Here is a 25,707-nt window from a genome sequence, read left to right on the forward strand (position 1 = left end):
TGGTTGACTCTACAGTGTTAAAGCACGTAGGTGTTGGTTTTTTGACACTGTAGTGGGGTTACTGTTGAGTCATTGTGTTTAATGCTTTGTCACAGGAGTGAGCGGGGGGTTACAAATGAAAGTGTCAACAGTCTCTCCATATTTTACCTCCATATAGTCAATGTGATTACATTGTCTTTTAGTTATCCTTGTAATATTATCTTTGCAACTAATTTTACTGGAACATGCATTATAGCAGCTAATGATTAATGATGATGGTAATGTTTCCCCAATTTAAATGTGCTGTATATACCTCAATAAGCAATATTGTACTAATGCCTTTTCAGAATGAAGTCATTGTGACGTAATGTATACCATATGATGACAGATGATTGGTTATTTGTTGCAAAAGTTATTGCAATTTAACACATGTCACTGAAGTCAAGAAATTAAGTTGTATAGTGCAATGATGATGACACCAGATAACAACACAAGACATTTTGATTCCTATCTTTTGTAGGATTTAAGCCTGGGGAAAAATGGGGAATGGATTCATGTTAAAAACCATCTCTTAGTAAATCTCACATTTGCGGACATGTTAAAATGTTTCATTGACAATGCAGAGTTGTCCAGGGCATCATTAAATAAAGAAAAAGAGCATCCCTCGCTCACTGCCCCTTGGGAAAAACTACTCGGCACAGAAACCCAGCTGGTGCGTCCAGCCTCCCCCTCCTTCCTTCTCTGTCTAACAGCTGGGCCTGTCCTCTTCCTGTTTACACTACATCAACTTTATCACATGAACAGTCCAAGCCATCAGTACATGTCCTGTAATTGCAATCTGGCTATTAGTATTTAAAAAAAAAAAAAGAAGATAGTAAAGAACGGTGGTGAAAACCCATAGGCTTTGTGTACATCACCATAGTCTGTATTCAATCCTGCATTTTCAGAAACACTACTACAAGTCTTTCCTCTTATCACCAGTCTTCTGAGTATCAATTTACAGATATTATGTCATATAATCCTCACAGACTCCAGTTCATCAGAACGGAGAGATGAGTGCGTGGCGTGTGTCAGGAGGCTGGACTGTCAGATGCAGGATTATGATGGATGTCACACTGACTGCTCTTGATGGCGTCAGAGTGTCTGGCTGCTGTTGATAGCTGGCAGCGCGCTGACAGCAGCTTCCTCCCAGCTGTGCCACCTGCCTGCCATCACGCTGACTTGTCATATCAACGTGCCACCATAGCTTGAATAGCCGGGTAGAAAGTATCTGTAGGATGCTAAAAGGGAATATATAGAGGTTACTTTACTGCTGGTCGAGCACTGGTCTGACAATTTGCACGGCTTAATGTCCACTGACAGGCATCTTGCTGCTTGTCAGAGCGAGAATGGAAAACTTATAGAAGGTGATTGATGAATGATCATACAGTACGGTATGGGTGCAGAGAATATAAGTTTATATTCACCATTAGTTTGGTTTTAAGCACTCACTGAAAATCTCTACTCATCCGTGTCTTATGTGAGCAGCAGATACATTTTGGCTCCAGATTAGCAAAATCGCAGCAGGGATTTTCACATAATTTTCCCTTTTAACCTTTTAGAAATCCCAAAGTTCACTCTTGTCACGTAGGGATGATGGCTGAATAAAAGTAGCAAGATTAAGAATATCTGCTACCAATGACGAGTGCAAATGACAGTTTTTCAGAATCTGTCCAGCCCCTAACAGTCTTTTTCACCTTCTTCCCTCCTCACCTTCATCTCAATCCAGGCAAAACACTCTGAATGTTAGTCACACCTGCTCTTTGCTCTTGCCCACGGCAGCATCAGTCCGTCTCTGTGCGTTTTTGTGTGTGGGCATGTGCTGTGGTTTCCTGGCGTGGGTTATTTTTAGCCTCATACACGTCACATCTGTGTGTTTTTTCTCTCTCTCTCTCTCTCTACTGATGCACTCCATGATGTCTATGCTTCTTGTTTTTCCTGTTTTAGTGCTAACAGGCAGGCAAATATGGCATGGAAATACGATAGATGGAGCTTAAATAGATGCCGTCTCCCACACAAACATACAGTACTAATGCTCCATCTTCCCTTCTTCTCTGCCTTGAGTTGTCACTGAGAAAGCTTGCTGATGCTTTTGAATTGCTGGTTTTTCCAGACATCTCACATGTTGTATTTAAGTTATTTCCCTGCCCTTTTTACCCCATGTTACCATGAGGGCAACATCAGCCATCTATGGTTTGGACAACATTGTGTGGTCTCTAAGATGCTACGGTCTAGCCTCTGGTTGGAAAATCCTCTGGTGCTTAAATTAGGCCAGTGCGATTGGGCTACAACTTAGCCATGTTTGCAGTGTGTGTCTAAGTGTTTTTTGCTGTACCACAGGAATTGGTCTCTGAGGAAGCCCAGATTGTCATTGTATTCGTCGCACATTAAAAACATTACGACAAACAAGGCTGAGAATGAAATATCATGCAACACCCAAGGTTACTTTTTCATTATCGCATCTCAAAAGCAAAAGTAACCACAATTGAAGGTTGGGCAGAAGACCTGCACTCAAAGCCTCTTCCTGTTTGCATTATATTGCTGCAGCCTTTCTCCAAGAGCTTTGTCTTTTGCATGTCTTCATAGACCTGGTGTGATGAACCGTACAAATGGGGATAACCCTGGGCTCTATCCGTCTCTTGACAGAGACAATGTTATGGCAATGTGACAAGCTGTGAAGGAGCCTTGTTTCCACTAGGAGCATCATCATCACTATAATCTGACATTAGATCCTTTGCCAAAGAGAAGCAATTCTAGCATTCACATTAGAAAGATCAGTGGGACATTATTGTGATTCAGTTATTCAGTATGGCCCTCGAGCGATGTCATTAACATTGAAATTGGCCTTGACAAGAAAATGTTTCCCAACGTTAAACAGCCTTCTTCCACATGTCGGTATTCTTGCCGAAGTCTTTTGCGTGAAGATATTATGACTTTTGGATTCTCCCTCTGATTTCGGTCATCAGGAAAGGGACGATCCAACAACGTTTAGTCTGAAGCGCACAGGGCATTTTTTTGCTGCTGAAAGGTTTTGCTATTCTTACTATTCCCATAAGAAAGCAGCTGACTCCCTCTGTTCAACCCCTCGTCAACTTATGTGCAGGCAACACACAGGGATCGGCACACATCATTGCACACATCAAGGATCCTAGATAACTACTGCTAATTGCATTTTGACAGGGCCCTCTTATTACCATTCCTGCAATTACACCTACACACGAGTCTCCAGAGCATAGCAGCTCCACCAGTAAATAAATCCATGATGATTATGATTGCTAATCATGATTGTCAGCTCTAGCATCAGAAAAGATCCATGTGTCAGACCTATTACTTCTCTGTAAGGCTGCGCAATGAGGATCGACACATTGTTGGTGAGACGCTTGCTTACAGCCCTCAAGTTATTTTCTTATTCATGAGCCAGTATGCTAAAGTTTTGTGTTTGGACTCCCCAGCCGTCTTGAACAAGAAACCAAAGAGCTCGCAACTTACTTAGTTTTGGCATTCAGGATTACCACTTATTTATGGTGTTGATAGAAAACTGCTTTTGAAAAATGGTTCCTAAAGGTGAAAAGAAAATGGTTCCTTCCTGTTTCTCAATGTCTGAGGCTGACTGAACCGGCTTTGTGATGTAAACATTAATGAATAAAAAATATGTATTCTTGCAGCACATCACTACGTGCCTCGACAAGGAACCCAAGAAATATTCCTTGGGGAAAAGAGTAGGAGCAATGACTTTTATCACACTTTCAGATGCAGGAACTTTTGATGCATCTGTTTCTTAACTTCAGTTGTGAGGAACTGATGGATGTTTGAATGAACGGTACAACAGGCTTTCATACAAAGGGATATTACTTACACTATAAATGTATTATCTTCCAATAGTTAACTCTATTATTTGTTATGTAAAATGATTGAAAACTGCTCAGAATGCTACTGACAGGTTCCAAAAATCCACGATGACGTTATCTGATAACTTGTTTATTCTTTTATGGTGTATCAAGACAAAAAGTAACAAATTCTCACATTACTAAAAACTGTATTTCTTTTTTACCTATTTTTTAAATAACAGCAAGTAAAAATGAGGAATGATGGATCCTTTCTTCTACTTACTCAGTGGTCAAAGGTCAGTAGATTGAAAGAATGTTTTAGTTTTTTTTAAATGAGGTAATGGATTTCTGGAAATGTTCTACTTTTGTGATGATTTTTGACAGTAATGACTGTCTGGGCACATTGAGGGATTATTTTGTTAAGTGACTGAACCTGCAGGCTCTGGATGAGGAGCCAGATGTGCTGCTTTGCAGTACTGTTCATCTGATCAGTCCTCTGCCTTGAAAATAGCTGCTGTCCTCGTTTTCTCTGGCTTGGTGAAGATGTTTGAGAGTTAATGTGGGTTTTCTAAATGGGTCAGCATCAGAGTGAATCACCCCAAGGTCTTGGATTCGTGATTGTGAAACATCAAGGGGTTAAAAATGCTTTTTGTGCTGTGATGAGGTGTAGCGGCCTGTGAATCCTAGCTTTTTTATTTGTGTCTGATGTCTGTCTCAGACCAAGGGCTGATTCACTACTCCAACTGTCTTCCTGTCAAGTTCTTGCATAAGCCTAATAGCATTTTTCCAGCAAATAATCTCTATTTAGGATAAGGTTTCTTAACTGATTCTGTTTACATTTTTAGAACCCAACAAACCCACCGACATTCCCACCAGTTTTGAGATGAACCATTGTAATCAAGGATGTCTCATTAATGAAGGGTATTGAATAATGCCAAAATAAGCTCTTTTGAACCTATAGAATATTTGTTAGTTTTTGGTTTTAGCTGGGAATTAACTTTTCTGGTTCTGAACCAATTTATTCTAGATCTAAATGCTCTAAAAGGTTCAAACTCGGGTGCATAACTCCACCAGCCACACACGTCATGTTGAAGCAGTATGTATGTAGATATTTCTAAGAGACATGTTTATGTGTAAATAAACAATACAAGGAGTTATGTATCTTGCATATTATTTATTCAAATGTTTTACCTATGGGTCTTTTTAGAGGGAAAAATCAAGTCATTTTTGGCAAAGATGTGAGTTGTACACAGACTAAACATAGGCAACAAACACTGAACAGTGTACCTGTGTGCATGTCCTTAAAGAACTCTAAACATACAACTGCTGAAGACATCGGATTTCAGCCAAGGATTGCATAAAATCCGTGTTGCCTTTCAGCCGCAGTTATTTTTATTGCCGGAGGAACTTCTGTTCAATGAAAATAGAGAGCAAAAGTCTGAGTCAAATACATACAAAAAAACTGAAACAAACTCAAGTTTTGCTCTTAAACTTATTTTTAGTCAACTTAGTCATAGGTCTGCAGTCCTAAATAAAACTTAACAGCTTGATGTGTTAGCAGGATCTCGCAGCCATAAATCATGCTCAACACCAGCTCTGATACTTTTGGGTAAGGGTTAGGTTTTATAAACACTTGCATCTTGTGTGGTAGGGTCCCACATATATTACTTAGACTATGATTGCAGCAGGACTGCTTGATATATAGTATTGAAGTTATCCTTTAAAATGTTTACCCTCATCAATGCTGCTAAAAACTTTAATCCCAATGATGTTTTCCTACACTTGACATCTATTGCACTTCTGTCCGTCCTGGGAGAGGGATCCCTCACATGTGGCTCTATCTGAGGTTTCTACGTATTTTTACCTGTTTAAAGGGTTTTTAGTAGTTTTTCCTTACTCTTGCTGAGGGTTAAGGACAGAGAATGTCTCACCATGTTAAAGCCCTATGAGACGAATTGTGATTTGTGAATATGGGCTATACAAATAAGACCAGTTAAAAAATTGCATGAATTTGCATTTTGCACTGTTGGATTTTAGGAAGTTTCTAAGTAGAGCTTCAAAATGCAAAAAGAAGAAATGGCAACAAGAGACCAAAAGTTGTGTGCAGGTAATTTGTTGAAAACAACAATTTAACTCAAATAGGCTGTTCATCAGCTGATCAAAAGTTTAAGACCAGAGCCTTTAAAAGCCAAAATCTGTGCAAAAATTTGGATTTCATGTAATTTCCTGTCAAGTAATCACACTGTGAAGATCTCTTGATGGCAAAGGCAAAAAAGCTCACCGTTTTTGAACGTGGTAGGATTGTTGAACTGCATAAACAAGGCCTCTCACAACGTGCCATCGCTGCTGAGGTTGGACGCAGTAAGACAGTCATTTTGCATTTCTTAAAAGATCCTCAGGGTTATGGAACAAAAAAATCAAGTGGTAGACCCAAAAAAATCTCACAGGCGCTGAGCCGGAGGATCCGAATAGCTGTCCGTCAAGACACGGGACGATCCTCGTCCCAAATTAAGGCCATTACTGGTGCTGACTGCAGCCCAATAACCATCAGACGGCATCTGCGAAGGAAGGGCTTCAAAAACAAGAAACGTCTTCAAAGGCCACGTCTCCTTCAACGCCACAAAATTGCCCGTTTAGACTTTGCAAGGGAGCACCAAACATGGGACATTCAAAGGTGGAAGAAAGTTTTATTCTCTGACGAGAAAAAATTTAACCTTGATGGTCCTGATGGCTTCTAACGTTACTGGCATGACAAGGAGATGCCACCTGAGATGTTTTCTACGCGGCACAGTGGAGGGGGCGCCATCATGATTTGGGGTGCTTTTTCCTTCAATGGAACAATGGAGCTCCAGGTTGTGCAGGGGCGTCAAACAGCAGCTGGCTCGTCTGTGTGGTAACGACTGGGTTTTTCAGCAGGACAACGCTCCAATTCACAATGCCCGTCTGACCAAGACTTTTTTCCAGGAGAATAACATCACTCTTTTGGACCATCCTGCGTGTTCCCCTGATGTTAATCCAATTGAGAACATTTGGGGATGGATGGCAAGGGAAGTTTACAAAAATGGTTTTCAGTTCCAGACAGTGGATGCCCTTCGTGAAGCCATCTTCACCACTTGGCGCAACATTCGCACTAGCCTTTTGGAAACACTTGCATCAAGCATGCCAAAACGAATTTTTGAAGTGATCAACAATAATGGTGGAGCTACTCATTACTGAGTCAGTTTTTGACACTTTAATTTCTGTTTTAGGAGGTTTTTGGGTTTTTTTGAGCTGTGGTCGCAATAAATTGCCTGCTCACAACTTTTGGGCTCTTGTTCCCATTTCTTCTTTTTGCATTTTGAAACTCTACTTAGAACCTTCCTAAGATTCAACAGTGCAAAATGCAAATTCATGCAATTTTTTAACTGGTCTTAAGATTTTGATCAGGAGTATATATATATATATATATATATATATATATATATATATATATATATATATATATACATTTTAATACCGAATTTTGGATGTTACTAGAAAGATCCATGTAATAGCTCCAAATAACATGCAGCAGACTGATAATGAAGACAGTGTAGCAAAGGAAGGAAATGACAGAGTATAGAAGGAAAAGACCAGTTGCTTGTGGTTGGAGATCGCGAGTGTCAATCTTGTTACATCACAGATTAGGAGCAGGCCAAGGGTTGGATAGAAATGGGGATGTGGAGAAATGGAGGGAAGTTGTCTTCAACCCAGTGACTACAAGGATTGCAACCCTTGTGAAAGCACATGTCATTGGTGCTGTAAGGATTAAGAGACTTGTATACCAAGGTGTGATTAGAGATGGTGCCATGACATCTGATTGCAGCCAAGATAGGATCACAGAGGAGCGAAACATGGGTGCTGGTTGTGGATGCTCTTGTTTCTATATCTCTACTGCAGTTTCTTTTTATTTCTTGACCAACTCTACAACCACTGGCTCATATGTCTTGAAATTTGTCTTGAGAGGGAACATGAGTGTTAAAAGTAAACGTCACTGAAATCAGTGCAAATGTTGTTTAGATATTTCAACCAAACTAAAAAGTATCAGCCTCAATGTGGTACAAGAGGAAAAGTCAGTGTATCATCAAAGTTATGGGGATTTATTGTCCGGTAAACATGAATAGGTTTTTATAGCTGTCGTTGTTGAGGTGTTTCAGTCTGGACCAGGAATCAATCAACTGTTCAATCAAATTGATCAATGCTATTACCTAGAGCTGGATCCCTGTGATAGCAGTGTGTCAGTATCTCAATATTGTCTCTGCATTGGTTCTAGAAAAAGGAAGAGACTTTGGTGGTAGCTTGGTTACGAGTGATCATGTGTTTTCTCAAATATCCATGAATGTCATTGGTGGTTAAACAGCCTGCCGTATTAGGACGTTGTTTTAAGGCGGTGTCCTGTGGTTGCACATGAGCTCCACCTGACACTGTACCTCCATTTTCATAGTTTAATGTGGCGGTTTCATGCCCACTTCTGATCCACAATGGTGAATAATACATACTTCAACAAGAGCTGTTTGTTAAATATTTAAAAGTCTTTTTGGTAACTTGGTGTTCATTAATTCAACATCCTGAAAACCCTCTGATGAACCTGGTGACACCGCTTAGAAATAATTTACACCTGGTATTATCTTGGTCTCAATTTCAGATTGTATCTAGACTTGATTTTACCCGATTACGTTTATATAGTACCTATCAGAGAAGCTATGTTAATGTGTTATCCTGCTTTTAGATCGGTGTAGTGAGAGGATCACCTCCTGTTCTTACTGTATTCAGATCAAGAGATGTCCTCAGTGTGTTTTGGGTACACTGACACCTGCACTTTCAGGGGGTCAAGGTTTGTCACATTGTAACCTATTGTATTTGCAGGTGTAAGTGGGGTATTAAATGGGTGACGGTTTATTCCGCCATTGCATATGAAGATCATTCGACCTGTTTGCTTCATTTATTTGTACATTATTGCTTATAATATTAATTCAGTATAATCAAGTAAAGTCAAAGTGCTGATAAAACATTTGATTTGCTTTTTTGTTTCCAGGGCACATTAGTAAAATTGTTGTCATCCTTGTTTCAGAGTGTATTTGCTTAGAACCCACCTTGAAAACAACCTCTCAATTTAATTTGCCTGAAACTCAGGGAAACAAATCTATTATTGCTACAGCTGTTTGCTCTACAACAACTCTACTGTTCTGTGATGTTTGCTCTGTGTGGCAGGAGAGGATGTGTGATTTAGAGTTGGCACAGGACAGAACCTGTTAAAAAAATAAAAAAAACTCCACTGTGTGAATGTACTTCACAGAAGAGCAAATTCTGTAAGTGGATGTTAACGTTTATACACTTCACATGCTCATAGTTAATGAATAAAAAGGCTTGTCAAACAGAGATCAAATACAGCACCTGGATTGAACAACACGGGGGCCTGATCATATATAAATGTCAATTGGTTAATAAGCTTTTTTATGACACATTGTCAGTGGCAACAGACCACTACTATACATTTCATAATGGTTGCATTACCAAATAAGCAAGTCAAAATAGTTATATTTATACTATTTAGACCTAATCTTGATTTTGGGTCTGTGATTTCTATGTTTTTCTTCACAATAGGTGGTTTGTTTTTCATTGAGCTTCAACACTCACTCACACACACACACACACACACACACACACATTCCAGTTATATCTCTGACATGATGATGGGGATCTGTTGACATGCCAGCTGATTGTTAAGTTTGACTCAACAATCCCAACGTTGCTGATGACGACCATGTGTTAGAGTTTAAGGTGGGAAAGTGTGGGACATTGAGTTGAGACCAATTTGTTGTACCACTAATTCCATTTACAACAGTAAATGTCATGTCTGAGACTCTTGTAAGAATTTATTTACAAGGTAGAAAATGATTGACTGACTGCTTCGTTGAATGGTGCCACAGAGCTGGAGAGTAGTCTGTGACATTGCTAGTTCTCTGCCTCTTTGAACAAATGATTTTCGTTTTTTACATGTCTCGAGTCTTTGTGTCTCATCCTTCCAGATGCATTTATCACTGCAGGGATATATCTGCAATGATCAATCCTTTTTTTACTGCTATCTATTAACACACAACACCAACAACGCGTATAAATGTGCCAATACTTCCAGCTTAGCCTCTTTGGCTTTGCTTTGGTTTGGTAGGCTGTGAATGAAAGGGCTGCTCCAAAGCAGTGTTTCACTTTCATGTACTGGGGAGAGCTGGGTTTAAAACAATGATCACATCAGTAGAGGCTGAACTGTAACTTAGTCAAAGCTCTCAAAAGAATGACGGCTACAGTTGTTGTTACCCTTCATAATGAAGGCATATTGGTCACAGGCCGTATAGCTTTGATATATTTGTGGTCTTAATCTTCTTTATTATTCAGTCATTATACAATGCCAATCCTATTCTTCAGTGTAATAAATGTGTATTTGTGTGAATGAGCAGAGAAGGTGTGATGAGCCATAGAGCTGGTTTATATTGTGACCTCAATATGCTGATTTGAACATTTACTGCATTAGCACTAATTCTGGAGACATTTTCTTTGGATTAATCCCCTGTCCTCTGTTTACTGTAATGACCTGTGACAGTTGCTCGTACTGCTCATCTGTTCCCGGCAGGAGGGAGAGGTGGGCGGTGTTTAATATGTGGAATCTCCGTGGAGAGGTTTGAAGAACTGCGGGAGGGCTCCCCCCTGACACAAGCGACAGATGTTTCATTATTTCTTTTTCTGTCTCTACAGATCACCAGAAGCTGGAGCGAGAGGCCCGGATCTGCCGTCTGCTCAAGCATCCCAACATCGGTAACTTGCACTCCCCTTCTGTTTACCTTGTCTGTCATTATGTCTTATGTCATAAGAGTTATTTTTCCATGTGTTTAAAAACATACAAGAGGTTCCAGAGACCTATAAAACATACCATTTCATATTTATACATTTTCCTTTTAACTGCTTTTGACTACATACTGTATCTACACAGAAGCCAAAGAATATTCCTCACCTACAGGAATGGCGACCACATACAACATCATGCTAAACTAAACTTAGACCCTCCATGTAGGTAAAGCGGGGGGGTCCTCATAAACTAGCATTTATTACAGAGAGATGTACACTAACCTTAACATGACAACATCCACACTGCTAAACAACCAACTGCAGACTAGACAATCTGCTTCCTACCAACCTGCACATGAGCAGTGCATGTGAAACGTCATGTAATATGTTTTCTCAGTAGTTGTAAAATAGTCATCTGGACAAAGATCATTTTAAATTCTGTTTTTATTCTGTTTTAACCCAAAACATATTAGTAGCCCCAATAAAACCAGTATGGCGACAGAGTGAAAGTGCACAAGAGAAAGACAGACCCACAAAATGCAAGGAAATGAGGATACAGACTCTTTACTGTAAATGGAAATTAGTTCTGCCTTAAGCCAGGTTGTAGAGTTTAGTATATTCAAATAATGCTGAACCCAGGCTTGTGGATCTGCTCCCCCCCCCCCCCCACAGAGGCCTAATGACTATAATTACCACCTCAGCAGTGACTTTGCCACACATTGAAAACTGGCATTTATTGGTTGTTTGGCCCCCTTTTATGCTTTAAGGGAAAACGATTGATGAGTGGGCGGTGGCGACAAACGAATGGATGATAGGGGGTTATTTGGTCCACTCCTCTATTGTCCTGGTGTCAGGAATCGACTCACCAACATCTCACCACGTAGGCTTTAGAAAGAAGAGGGTTATTTGTAGAGAGGTCTGGGTTCCCATGTCTAAGCTTTAGTTCACTTTAACATAGTTATTTCACATTTTACAGAGACAGCGTTGAGAGGTGGTTAGTTTTCAGTCAACACAAAATAACTCAATAAATATTAACTGTTTGTCATGGGTCCAGTTGCTTGACGGTTAGTAATTTAGGAAAATAACTCTGTGATACTGATATGTGACATGAGAGTAACAAATTTGACTAAAGTCCATGATCTAAACATTTTGCAAAATGGTTTTACTTAAAAATACATTTTAAGAATACATTGTTTTGCTCCTGTACATTTTAACAACAAGCATCCATATGTGAATTATTTTAAATAGAACTAATAAACCTTATGTAAATTCAGTTTTTTTAATTCACAAAAACTAAACTCAAATACTGCAAATAAAACATCAATTTCTGCAGTTAACTGTTCTTGATATTAACACTATTACACCAATGTTACAGTTCTCAGCCGAAAGGCCTGAAATATCACAGCACATGCAACAGTCAGGGTCTGCAACATGTTTCTCTAGGAGCATTCTTTTAAAGGTCTGCCATTGTGACCATTGAAGAAACTTTATCTAAGACATTTATAGGAAAGCTAAGAATAGCTGCCAATCTTTGTGAGTTGCCCTGTTGGATATTTTTTATAGCTTTGTTGCCATGTTCCTTCAGCTAACAGTTTGACTGTCATGCTGAGCCCAGTCCTCTGCTACAACACCTGTGAAACTACCTGTTCTCAAATCTCTCACGGATGTAACATTGGAATGTATATCAGTAATTGTTGCATCAATCAGGTCTCGTCAGGTGTTTGAAAACGTCGTCTATGTCTCAGATTTCAATATTTCCAGATGTCTCACTTCGAAACTAGGACGCTGTACAAGGATCTCAAACATGCACTGGACACTATTTATATGGTATTGTGCCAAATCACTGCTGCTAAATCCCCGGCCCAAACTACGTCGCTAGGTCCCTGGCTAAAACTTCCATCTTAAGGTGCAACAAGGAATGACAGAAACTGCCCTGTTCTGTTGGCTTATTGGGTAAATTGACTGGGATGCTTATAGCAGCATGGTAGTTTCCCTTTATATTTTTGCTTTTGGAAAGTCTTAACAGAATAAAGCCTACCTGTTGATGTATTTTGGGATCAATACCGATTATTATTATTATAGGGTAGAAAATGTAAATACATTTATTTTTTTAAATATTTATGCACCAGCTAACATATATTTTCTATACAAGACACAGTGTCTTGAGTAGACAATGAAGTCTCACTCCCTCTGTGTGCAGTGAATATCGATTACAGCGTGAGATCTCTTAGATGTAGTTCAGGAGATGGGCAAACAAATGTCAAAAAATCTTTTTAAATGTTTAATCCATCATCTTACAACCTGACCTCTCTTGAACTTCTCTTAACCCCTGAAATTGGAATCAGCTTTTTCCTAAAGGACACTATTTCACATTCATACAGTCAGTCAGACACCCACAGCACAACCAAAGGTATTAGTTTATTATTACAGAGTCCATATTACCGGGGAAAAAATTGAAACCAGCAGATGAGCTATTCCCTGCTGGCCCGATAAGAGGCCAAACACAAATCAATCATATGTTATTGAAACTGAGACAAAATCAATTGTGGCAGAGCTTTCCACTGTACTGCCTGTTTAGATCTGCTTGACGGTGGCTCCTAACTGCAATTGATCACTTATTAACCTGACTGGTCGGGGGTGGGGTTCCATTAAATTAAACCAATATTGAATCTACATATCAAATCTCAAGCCCTTCGAGTCCCTTATTAAATCCATGTAGGATAAGCTTTGAACAGTAAAGTAAACACACAAATCAAAATTATGCTCATAACCTGCTGCTAAAAAGAGAAGACTAGAAGTCACAATGTAGTGAAATAACTGAAACGAGTGTTTTGGAATAAATATCATGCATCCAACAAAAAGTTACATGATTGAAACTAAGTTTTGAATAATTGCATAATGTTTGGATGGGCTTAAAAAAAATCCAATCTCTGCAAACATTAATGTGTATTTGACTTTTCTCCCTTGAAATTGGTGATTTAAAAAGTGGTGCACGTATGCCAGTAAAAAAAAGTTTGAGCAACTTTTTAATGTGAAACTTTGCAGATGCACATCTGCACCCTCTGAAAAAAAGTCAGGATCCATAGACGTAGACCGGAACGAGAGGAAAACATGAAAACAAAATAATTTTTGCAGGTATTAAAAAAATGTTCAGCATATAAAAACGTGCAATGCTTCAAAACGTAGTTTCTACCCCTTAAACAATTTTCAACAATTTCAATTAGATTTCAAGGTTTCCGACACTAAGTTTCAACCTTTAAAAGAAAGCCTTTTTGTTATATAGCACATAAATATCTCAAAGGGTATAACCTACCTATTTTTGTTCATCTTGTTTGTCAAGCTAGTTGCTCTAAATACTGGAGAATCCTGATACAGAACAATTAACTTCATAAGTTCTCACTGTAAATAACATAAATCAAAGTTTAGACTCAGATTAAGACTGATTTGATTTGACCTGTCAGTCACAATGTTCCATCCGTATGTTCTTGTCTCATTGAACTGCTAATACGCACAGTTCATTAGCAGAATCATAACGATGCTTGCTAACTACAGCTCATGAAATTCTCAGGGGCCGTTTGTAATATGCACAGGTCACTGCTGGAGCAACATGAGCAGACTTTTGCCACAGTGTTTTCTGGAGTTCAGTTATTATCCTCCCATGTATAATGTGAGGGATAGAGTGGTGAGCGTGTCCATCTGTCTGTATCAATCTGTTTCTGGAGCAGAATTCAAGGTCAAGGTGTTATTGAACGTGGTATTTGCCCTACCTTCTACACATTTTCATTTATTTGCCGTACAGTGTTAATTTTTCTAAAAAGTTAGTTTATTATATTAAAACGGGGAAATGCTCTGTTTTGTGAGTGCATGTACCTCAATATAATTCCAGAATCACATTTGTTCTTATTCGAGATGTATCAGGTTCATTTCTGGGTAGTGGGAGAAATTAAAGATGCATTGTCATTTTTTATTTACAGTCTATGATGATAACGATACCGAGGTGCAAACGTAGTGTTGGATTGATTTGTTGGCTTCGGAGATCAGCACCAGGCTTTGCTTCAGTTCTGCATATCAGAGTGCACTTTGAGTGCAGTGAGGCTGTAACATACTTTATTATTCCTCTAGGTGTTCAGTGCATTTGTGTCTTACTAATAAATAGGTTAAATAATTCTATGAAAATAAAGTGAGACCAACCAAGTATATTTAACCCCGTCAGCTTCTGCCACAGAAGGTTCTGTACTTAAGTCCATGCTAGTTTCCCCTTTGGCTCTGTCAGTTTATTCCATTTAGTTTCATATCCAGTCGGCAGGGTGGCTGATTGACTCAGTGAAACCCCGACTTCTTACTCTTTTTGAGCAAAGAGAAAGAGACACTGACATTCATGCTCATTCACAAGACTTGAGCACTTAAATAGAACAGGAGTGATACTGCCAGTAAATCCAAATGCAGAAGCATGGGAGTTTCATTATGATACACACTGTCAAATAAGACTTTATATAGTAGAATGGCACTTAAGAACATAAAGCATACCTCGGCCAAGTCCCAACAATCTGCACATACTCTTATATATCAGTTCTCTAAATATGCCCCAAAAAAATATTCTTATCAAGATCCATGAATGAAACCAATGAGAAATCAACAAATGCCATATCTCATAATGTTAAAATGTGATGGTTAAAGAAATTCCAAGATCTGCACCCTGATCTAGACCATGACCAACAATTAAAGTTAACGTTTCGTGGCAATTTCTCAAGAGGCAACACTGCACTTTTTGTCTTATTTTAGTATAATGTTTTTTAAATGAACCTCACTGCAATATTAACTAAAATTAAGCTTGTTATATTAATCACTGTGCTTGAGACGACATGTTAATTGAGCACCATAAAACATTAACTCATTTATAGTGATACATTTAAAAGCCTTTATAGGGTACATTCTTTAAACATGACTTTAATTTCTGCTTAACATCTTTAAACATAATAACACCTGAGCAACACATTATGTTCAGGTAATGTCTGAACTGCATTAGTGGCTTTAAATACTAAGCTTCACTTTTTCTGTTCTGGACACTATACAAGTTTGGTCTAATTCATGTAAATCGTAAAAAAAGACATAATTAAATAGAACATTATTTTTCTTCAATATAAATCGATCAAATACTTTTGAACTATTAAAACCGTGTAGATTAATATTGGTTCATATTAGCAGCATGTTTGAATGTCTGGGAGAGAATGCAAGTGAATATTGTCAATAATTCATTTTATATACTGGTGTCTGAATCTGCTCCGAGAACACACGGAGAGATGCAGAAAATAATATTCCTGGCTCTGCCGACATTTGAGAGTTCATCACGACAAAGTAGCTGAGAAAGTTGTGCAGGAGAGCAACAGACACTGATAATTAATTTATAGTTGCATGGGTAATTTGGATCTAAATGCTGTAACTGACAGTGATGCATTGTAAGTAAATGTAATTTAAGAGCTTTTAGGGCAAATTATCATTCAACAACATCATATTGCCTGTGTCTTAAAAAGACCAGTACTGAACATGCTCATTGGCATATTAGTAAACTTGCTGTCGGGATCCGTGTGACTGGATTAGACATTAGCGCTTTTATGGATGCAGAATCTGTGTCTGTGAAATGTGGTTTGGTTGGAGGACCTGCACTTAAGAGGAATAGTGTTTTTAAAGTGTCCCTCTATAATTACACTTCACCAGACACATCTTTGCCAAAAGGCCTTTGGGCGAATGACATAGAGACTCTCTCTCAGTTAATCCGCCAATGGTATCGGGTCTTGTTCGCAATTGAATATAACTCTAAATTCAACAGGTGATGGGAGTTGTTCCATCCAATCAGAAATCCCCCTCAGCAGACACAATTTCCAATTTAAACTTCTAAATGTGCCAATAACAGGTTTTATGCATGAACAGTCCTTTTGAGGAATAATTTAAATAGATACTTAGCCCCTTAGTTTTTGCTCAAATGTCTATCATAAATTAAAAAGTTTGATTTAAAAATAAGAAAGCCAAATATCTATAGAATATTTGAAATGAGAGAATATCTGCACATCATTCTTTCTGCATCAAAATACCCAACAAATGTGTCTGTAATAACAACAAACACTTCAAGACTCTTAACCCCACTTGACACTGAGAACAGCACCCTGGTGCTCAGTGCTCAGTTTGTGGTTCAATGAAGGGTTCGGCATTCACACAGTTGCCCTTTGCTGCTGGTTTGGCAGTTCAACCTGGTTCAGTTGAGCAGGATTTTACATGACACACTGACTTTCTTTTCTCTCATTCTCCTCCTCTCTCACAGTGCGGCTCCATGAAAGCATATCAGAGGAAGGATTCCACTATCTGATATTTGACTTGTAAGTGCACAGTTTTTCTTTTTGCAGCTTTAAAGGGATAGTTCACCTAGATAATGAGGGAATAAAAAGATTTTGCTTGGTTTCACTGCATCCTTACTAGGGTTATCAGAGGAGAAGGTTAAACTCACCAGTGTTTCCCTCGAGTGAGGTTAGCTCAGGTAGCTAAGTCAGAGCTGGTGATCAGGATCAAGGTTTATCAAACACTCACAACACATTATTAGCTATTTGGTCACATTGTCAACCTGAAGGCTGATGTCATCCATTACTGTTTTGTTTTGAATGTTGTAGAGAGCGACACATGAAATGCATCACGGTTCTATGACCCTGTATCCTGTACTTTTTCTTCTTCAGAGTTGTTTTTTGGTTCTAACCTGTTTGCCTGAATTACTCCTATATTACTATATGTGTCACTGTATAGTGCACAATAGTTGGCAAAACAGAAAACATTATGTGAAAGACTATTTCTTGGCCAGGTGTAGTCACTTCACCTGGACTCTTGTTCATGGTTACCAGGCAATCAGTAAAAACTCCAGGAAGTCCTGCTATTCAAGTGGGAATTATAACTTATTTAAATCCAGATTGACGGCCTCTAAGTGAATGTGTTTGATTCACTCTGTATTGAATTCTGATCAATTTTTCAATACAATCTTATTTGTGTATTGCCAAATCAAAACATACATTTATAAGGCACTTAAAGGTGCAGAATACAAATTACAGAAAAAAACAACAGATCCCACAATAAGCAAACATTGTGTTGACTGTGGAGAGAAAAAAAACTCCCTCATTAGCTGGAAAAAACCTCTAGAATACGACTCAATTGGCAATTGCTGCGACAAAATTCCTCTTGTTGCTGCCAGGTTTCAGTTAAACAGACTAAATCCATGTTATGGTCAGTTATCAGATCACTGACGAGCAGAGATTTAGATCTGAGAAATATGAAATTGATATTGGGAAATAACCCTCATCCATCCCAACCGTGTGACACATTTAAATTTCATGAACTTGGTTTCCTCCAAATTCTGTTGTTTCTATGAAGTATAAAATATGAGCTGTCCGTCTCATTTCCTGCTGTCAATATATAACTGAAATATGAAACACACTATTGTATATTGTTGCTTTTCTCCATCACTTAACTTCATATTCTTTCTTTCCCTCAATGTCTCCCTCCATGACTCGCCATCTCCTTCATTCCTCCACCTCTCCTGCATATTGTCAGCTATTGTTTACTAATCAAATGTACTAATCTGGCAACTAGAAAGAAACTGCTTCAAACTTATCTGAAACAATGTTACTTCAGGCCATAAAATAGAATATCGGATGTTAACTGCTAAGGTCAAAGCCAAAACTCCTCTTCTTTTTCCCCTTAAAAGAAAATGAATGTGTTTAACAGTAACTAAATATACTTTTGATGAAAACACACTGGACCAAAGGAAAATACTCTATCATGTTTGGGTCACTGTTGAATGCATGCCAGCAATACCACAGGGACCCTGCAGTCCTTTTAGAACTGAATCTGTCCCAATACCAGAGTCATTAAAATTTGCACCAGACTTTTCTATGGAAACCTCTGAAGACTCTACCTGACGGTGTTTTCCACAGCCCATGGAAAAATATCCTTCAATTTATCTTTATTTTTGGGGAAACTGCTCCACTGACCCACTTTAAAAATCATGCTGCACTCAAACGGGGAAACTCCACTGAGTTTCCAGATGAAGGTCAGTTTACAGCTGCCCTGCTCAGACATTATTCGTGTCTGACACCATTGAGACTGCAAGTTTTTACATCAGCCCACATTAGTGTTTTTGGAGAAGTGACTTTGACCATTCTCTCTCTCTTAAACACGTCTTTTTGTCTATGCCAAGCACCTCAGTGTAGGGAGCATCATACCATATCATAGCAAAGAGTTGTTAATGCATCACTACCTCCCTTCCATTCTGTCACACACATTCCAGGTTGAGGTATTTAGATAAGTGCTGTGGACTTGTGGAAAATACCTGTATGTTTTTGTAGTGAGTTTATATTTAGCATCAAAGGCATAAAGTTGTTCTTTTATTCTGTAACATTCTCAAACCTTTATGCTATTTTTTCACTGTAATTCATGTGTTCTTCTTTATAACTCTCTCATTCAGTGTTTGTCCCTCACTGTGGTTGTTCTTCCTCCAGAGTTACCGGCGGTGAGTTGTTTGAAGACATCGTCGCCAGGGAGTACTACAGCGAAGCCGATGCCAGGTCAGTGTGATGCTCTGTTGTGTTGATATTTCAGAGTTAATCTATAAATGTAACGTTAAAGCTTTTTGGCACCATGAAGGCATATCAATATACGATACAACTAATCCAGAAATTGTGACAACCTACATATCAATGTGCGTATGAATCTTTATATACACATGAACACGACCACTTTTCATTACGAGTCACATCTTGATATGCCTTTCATGCCCTAAACTCTCCTCTTTCCACATTTCCTGTTCTACCTAAAGTTGTCCTCTGGTCACGGATCTACTTTCCCAGTGTCACCTTCTCTCCAGTTTATTGAAAATCCACTCAAAAATGGAACTGTATTTTTGTCAAGAAAAGCAGCTTCATCCCAAAGTGCTTTTCAGTGTGTTTTCATCCAACTGGGTTGAAGTTTGTCTTTGAGTTGATTAAGCAGCTCAGTAGATTTTTTGCAAATTAAGATCTAGATGTATATAATTAAGGTTCTGGGTTCTATTTTGCAGTGGATTTTTAAGATTTGTAAAAAACTTGTTTAATTAGTAGTTATTGATATTATTTTTAGGGTAAATTATGTTTTAAAGTTGACATCTGTAAGAGCTTTATTGATGAAAAGAACATGCATGTTACCTTTTTATATATATTTCTCAGTGTTAAATGTCCTTAAAGGAACAGTTCAACAATGTGCTTTGTTGTGGGAAGTTCAACGATAGCATGTCTGCTTGTTTTGTTAGCCTAGCTTAGCATGAATACTGGAAACAGGGAAACAGCTACCCTAGCTCTGTTCTTCCTTGTGAACACAGCTGAAGAACACGGAAAAATGTGTTGTCTCGTTTGTTCAACTTCTTCTACAGTAATGACAATTTCTGCTTTAAACTAGAGTTGGGCTCCTACAATGCCGGTACTTAATGGACTGAATCAAAACCTCAGGAATATTTTGCTGGCCTAAGAACTAAAGCTATCTTGTATCAAATTATTTAGGTTTGGTTAGGTTTTATTTACCATGTGATCTTTGTTATGTGAATATGTCAGGAGTTTTGAATTTGTATTTAAGTTGAGCATACAACTAAACTATTACAATTAATATGTTAAATTTAAACTTTGACTTAGCCTTAGCAATAAAGGGCTGTTCTTTTTGTCAAATGTAACTGAACCATTTTAAAATGATTGATTTAGCACTGGAAGTAGGCTGTGTGAGGTCATCTTGGCAAGTTGCGAACCAAGGCAATTGGAGTGTTGGACAGAGCCAGGCTAGCAGTTTCCCTCTGCTTCCAGTCTTTATGCTAAGCTAGGCTAACAGCCTCATGTCTCAAACATGGTGTCAACCCTCTCTTCTCACTCCGAAAAAGAATAGCAAATAATCTTATTTGCCAAAAATGCTGAACTGTTCATTTAAAACTCTTCCTCTATATATTAAGTGTTTAAACTGGATGTGTTGTGGTGTGTTCTGTCTGCCTGTTTCCTGACATTTACCTGTTCTCCCTCTTCCTCTCCTTTTTGCTTCTGGCCTGGTCTCTCTCTCCTCCACAGTCACTGCATACAGCAAATTCTAGAAAGTGTAAATCATTGCCACGTAAATGGCATAGTGCACAGGGACCTAAAGGTTAGTAAGTGACCACAGTAACGCCAAAAAGACACAGGCCTGCCCACCTGTGGCGCCTCGCCTCGCTCCTCCACTGCCTGATCAGTCGACTAGTTAACCTTTCGCAGCGTGCCGCCTCCTGCAAAAACCTACCCCACCCCCCTCTCCACCGCCAGACACCCTCCACACTGCCATCTGACAGGAGTGTTTAAATAGCCACTTACTGCAGAGCATTGTGGGCAGGCTGGGCGGAGAGGAGGCGCTGGGTCGTGTCGTGCTGGAGGAGGGGGCTGGTAGATCTCATCATGGCCTGCCTCTCCTGTATGCCGGGGCACGAAGTGCATGTAGCATCTGTCCAAAATCATGCTGTGAACCCGCCACTGAGCGGCTGAGACCTGAGTGGGCAGGGGGAGCCAGAGACAGGGGGGTTTATTAAGACCCTTTGGAGGTGATCTTTAGCGCATGACTATTTGAACTCTAAATTCTGACTCCAGAGAGTTTGACATAAAATCTCTTTGATTTGTATTTGGATATCAATTTAAAGTGCTTTAACTCACAGCACCTCCACTGGCAAACATTTTAGCCACTTGAATACTTTGGATCCTTCGATCCCCAAAGCAGTCTTCATGACTTATGAAGGTTTCATTTGACCAAATTACTCCAGACTTTCCTCATCTGTTCAGTCCAACCAAAACAAGTTTGTGGAGGTGATGTGAGTAGCATCTAGTTTGTGACTCGCGATGCTGTGAATCCAGCCTGTTTCAGATTTGAACCCTTACCTCCCTACTCAGTCTCTCAGTGTCTGACTCTGGCCTCTCTGATTGGCCAGGAGCTAACACCACTTCTGTTTTGGGACTTGGGGAGCGAATTGGCCGTGTTTTGTGAGTAGCAGATGACGGCATAATTGCAGCCATGTTTTTCTTTCCAGCATCTGTCACAGTGGCAACACACACACACAACACACACACACACAAACACACACACACACAGAAAGAACAAAACTTGCTGAGTACTATTGAGTAAATGATCCATTTTACCAAAATTGCCCATCAATATAGCCTCTGGTTGGGTCGGTTGACACATTGGTGTACAATCCCCCAACTGTCACACGAACACGGCCAGCAGCTCCCCGAGTGTCAAAGCGAGCTCACAGCCACAGACAGTGAGTGGTAGCTTGTCACTAACCCATGGCCACCTGGTGTTTGCATGCAGTCATTGCATTCAGCAGATCCTAGAGGCTGTGCTCCACTGCCACCAGATGGGAGTGGTCCACCGCGACCTCAAGGTAAGTACAAAAAAAAAAAAAAGAACAAGCTCAGAACACCTATTGCCTCACATCCCAACAATTCTCTTTTTGTTTGAACTTCCTTCTCCACACTGACGTTTCGCTGTCAAAGCTTTATTTCATTTTTACCTACTGAACCCAACTCTGAGACATGGGTTAACATCTCCTAGGTCAGGTCTCGATAAAATATCAGCTACACACTTCCGCTGAATATGCAGACCACTTACCCCGACACCAATGGCCACAATAAAGTTTTGATGTGCTCTGCAGTAAACAGCAGCATATCTTCTCTGTGGACCATGGCAAATAGACACACATCTAGAGAGCATCTATGATGTTTCATATAAATGCATGAATAAGTAGTTTAAGTGAACACAAACAACAAAGGGTAACTGAAGATGAAAACGCCATTGCTCCAATTATAGATTAAATGCTAGCTTTTCAATATTACAGGTACATTATTGACAGGTTAATATGAACAATTTATGATAAGCAGTATAGATATTTAGCAAATAGATATGTATATCCTGTTGGAAATAAATGTGAAGCTTTGGGCTTGTTGGTTTCTTCGTTAAGCAACATGACAACAAGCGGTAGCAGAATCTTTCAGAGCCGGTTTGTGCTTCTATCACACGTGAAGTCAGGGACTCTGTTACCATGAGTGTTCCTGTTCACAGCCGCATTAAAACTTACTTAACACATATAGCTGAAGTGCAAGTCGATGGCCACCTGCATGTTCTCATGGCAGAAGTATTCACATGCACAACTGAGTCAGCTGTAAACATGGCAAAACGTGACAGTGTAGTCCAGTGAATTCTGTTCCTGGTTAAACCATTCTGCTCCCCCACATGTCACACAAGTCATGAGAAAAGACGAGCTGACAGTAGTTCAGTGAAGTAGACTTGGAATTAAGGGACCATGTGGCTTTGATTGTTGCAGATTTTGTCCCGGTCTGCAGGATAGTTCCCTGATTTATTGTTGTATTAAAAATTGTTATAGTAAAGTATATTGTTTATGTTACTAGAATGCATGATTTAATTATATATTTCCATTGTTTCTCGGCTGTAATTTGGAAGTTGTTGCTTTTTTTAGCACAGGTATATTGCTGGATTCTTACCGCAGCCAAGGTGGTTTTGTTTTCATATCCATTTCTCAGTCTGTGAGCAGGATTAATCAAAAACTACTCAATTGAACCGATGTCCATGAAATTTGTAATTTGAAATTTTGTAGAGAGGAGGGGCGTGACCCAAACCTTTAATTTGTGAGCTGATCCAGATAAACAGGAGGATCCAGGAATTCACTTTCTTTTAGTGCATTGCACTGGACTTGCACGTATGCGTTGCGTTAATGCCTGATGGTTGGCGTGCTTGACGCTTGGTGCTAAACAGAAGTACATGAAAGTAAAATCCAGAACCACAATAAAAACACACCGCGTTAGCCTGCTGCTTCAGCTGCCTCTTTTTCCTTAATTGACTGACTAGCGCCTGCGCTTGAAAGTTTGTCTCAACACAATTTGATTGGCCTGTGCCTCCACTGCCACATGAAAAGTTGAGCAATGCTCAATTTCTACCGTGACACAATGCAAGGGAACCAGAGCGTTTGGCAACGCATGATAACGCCCCATTCAATGTGAATAGCATGACAGCAATTACTTTTTCTTCAATAAAAGAAGACGACATAAAAGATCAGAATTACATGTCCTTCAGGGTGGTTCTTGCTTGTCAGGTAAGGGTGTAACCGTTGCATGTCATCACTGAGAGTTATTACAACTGGAAACATTCAGCTGAACTGGATAAGTTTCCAGGACAAATGTTCTTGGATGAAGTTGAAGCTCTTTAATGGAGTTTGTCCCCACAAGCATCTTTCAAGAAGTTGAAACCTACTTCACAAGGAGAAGAAGTGAAGGCATCTCATTGCTGCTGTGGAGCTGTGGAAACTAGACAAATGGTTCCTCAGTGTGAGTTTGTCTTGCAGAACATTCTCAGGCAGATCAATGACATGAGACACGATACCCAAAAAACACTTAAGGACACGACAAGACAAAATTAATTCTCTCTGGAATGTGATAAAACAACCAATACAGACACATGTCACCAATCAGAGGCAGTTCAGGCCATGCCAGGACAGAAATTTGTGTGTTTACAGTAGTTTAGTATGGCCCATAAAGGACATTGAAGAAAATAAAACTAGAATAGGTTCTTGAACTCTGTTTGAAAAACAGCTTCCCTTGTCACCCATAGCACAGTGAGGTATGTGGTGAACTCCGCACCTCCATGGTGGATGCCTCAGAATGTTGTTGAAGTTTGAACACAAGTAAACATCATATTCACATCGGTTTCGTTTGAGGCTGATTTTCACACTGCGGCCTGTTCCCAAGGCTCAGGATTTGCTTATCAAATGAGCCTGGGTGTGTCTGAGGTTTGGTTTACCATCAGCCATAATAAGCTTGCTCTTTGCATTCGCCGACTGCCGTCTCGCTGCAATCTGATTGGCTGTTGCCAGGCAGCTGCCTAGGTTGGCTGCAGAAACCCAAAAGACAAAACAAATATAACCAAAAAACAAACAAGCAGAGAGAGACACTATGGGAAAGCACTGTTTGCCACTTTGTGTGTGTCTGTGTGTGTATTCATGTGATCTCATATCTCACATAGCTGTCTCTATTAAGTCCTTGTAAACCGTGATAGTTAGATATATGTCATGCTAATAGCAGTTAATTTATCCAGGAGCCTCTAGCAGAGATGAGGAGCAGGCTACAGAGATTAGCTCCCCTTCATTTTTAAAAAACTTTTCAGTGTATTCTTCAGACCCAACCAATGCTGACACAATAGACATCACTTGAGGACATTTAGCAGATTTCATATCCCCCTCTGAAGACACTAAAAGCTCAAGGGCCCGGTCACACATGCACAAATGTATCAGCGGCATACCATCGCCTCCTGTTCACTTCCAATCTGTGTAGGCGACGAGGTGAATAAAACATTTGCTTCCTGTGGAAGGCTAATGTCAATGTAGCTTTGCATGGAGTTCAACTCTGGTGATTTGTATCACCTTTTACTCCTTTCAGCATCATTTCTAGTCTCATTTATTTTTCCTCGATTTCTCATAGTTTCTCCCTAGAAAACCTCAGTAATGTGTTATTAATGTGGGATATTCCCTTTCAACGAAAAACAACCTGGGGAAAACATTTGTTTGTGTACAACATTTTGGCATCAAATGCAGTATAATTATCAGTATTAGTCCTCCAAACTACAGCAGGAACCCCAGGCTGGCTCAGAAGGCCACTAAATCGTATTGCTATGTTGCTTGCTGTGTTAGACAGAATCCAATTACACCTATTAGACATCAGCAGCAATGACGGGCCATAAATCCTGATCAATCTGTTATTAACTATACTTTGACCACACATACAGAGAGCCAGTCGTGTCTGTGTGTGTCCTCCTACCTTTCATGCTGTGACCTTATGTGTGTTTCCATGTGTGTGAGGCCTGAAAGCCACATAATGTGGTAATTAAAGGCTGTTGGAACACCTTAAGGCTTTAGCGACATGTCACC

At 39.5% G+C, this 25,707-nt stretch overlaps 1 protein-coding gene across 2 annotated transcripts in view; it reads left to right on the top strand.

Moving 5' to 3' along the window:
- camk2d1 (calcium/calmodulin-dependent protein kinase (CaM kinase) II delta 1) overlaps positions 1-25,707 on the top strand; it is an 88,306-nt gene that overhangs the window by 28,722 nt on the left and 33,877 nt on the right. Inside the window, exons 3-6 of one of the 2 annotated variants that reach the window (XM_061066026.1) lie at positions 10,614-10,673; positions 17,020-17,074; positions 19,238-19,303; positions 20,819-20,891. In XM_061066026.1, coding sequence (XP_060922009.1) covers positions 10,614-10,673; positions 17,020-17,074; positions 19,238-19,303; positions 20,819-20,891 — 254 coding nt within the window. Of the gene's footprint in view, positions 1-10,613; positions 10,674-17,019; positions 17,075-19,237; positions 19,304-20,818; positions 20,892-22,082; positions 22,156-25,707 lie in introns of both variants that reach the window. The other variant, XM_061066027.1, reaches the window with a different exon arrangement.

This window comes from Limanda limanda, chromosome 22 (assembly GCF_963576545.1).
Source record: "Limanda limanda chromosome 22, fLimLim1.1, whole genome shotgun sequence".
In the NCBI taxonomy this organism is placed as follows: domain Eukaryota; kingdom Metazoa; phylum Chordata; class Actinopteri; order Pleuronectiformes; family Pleuronectidae; genus Limanda; species Limanda limanda.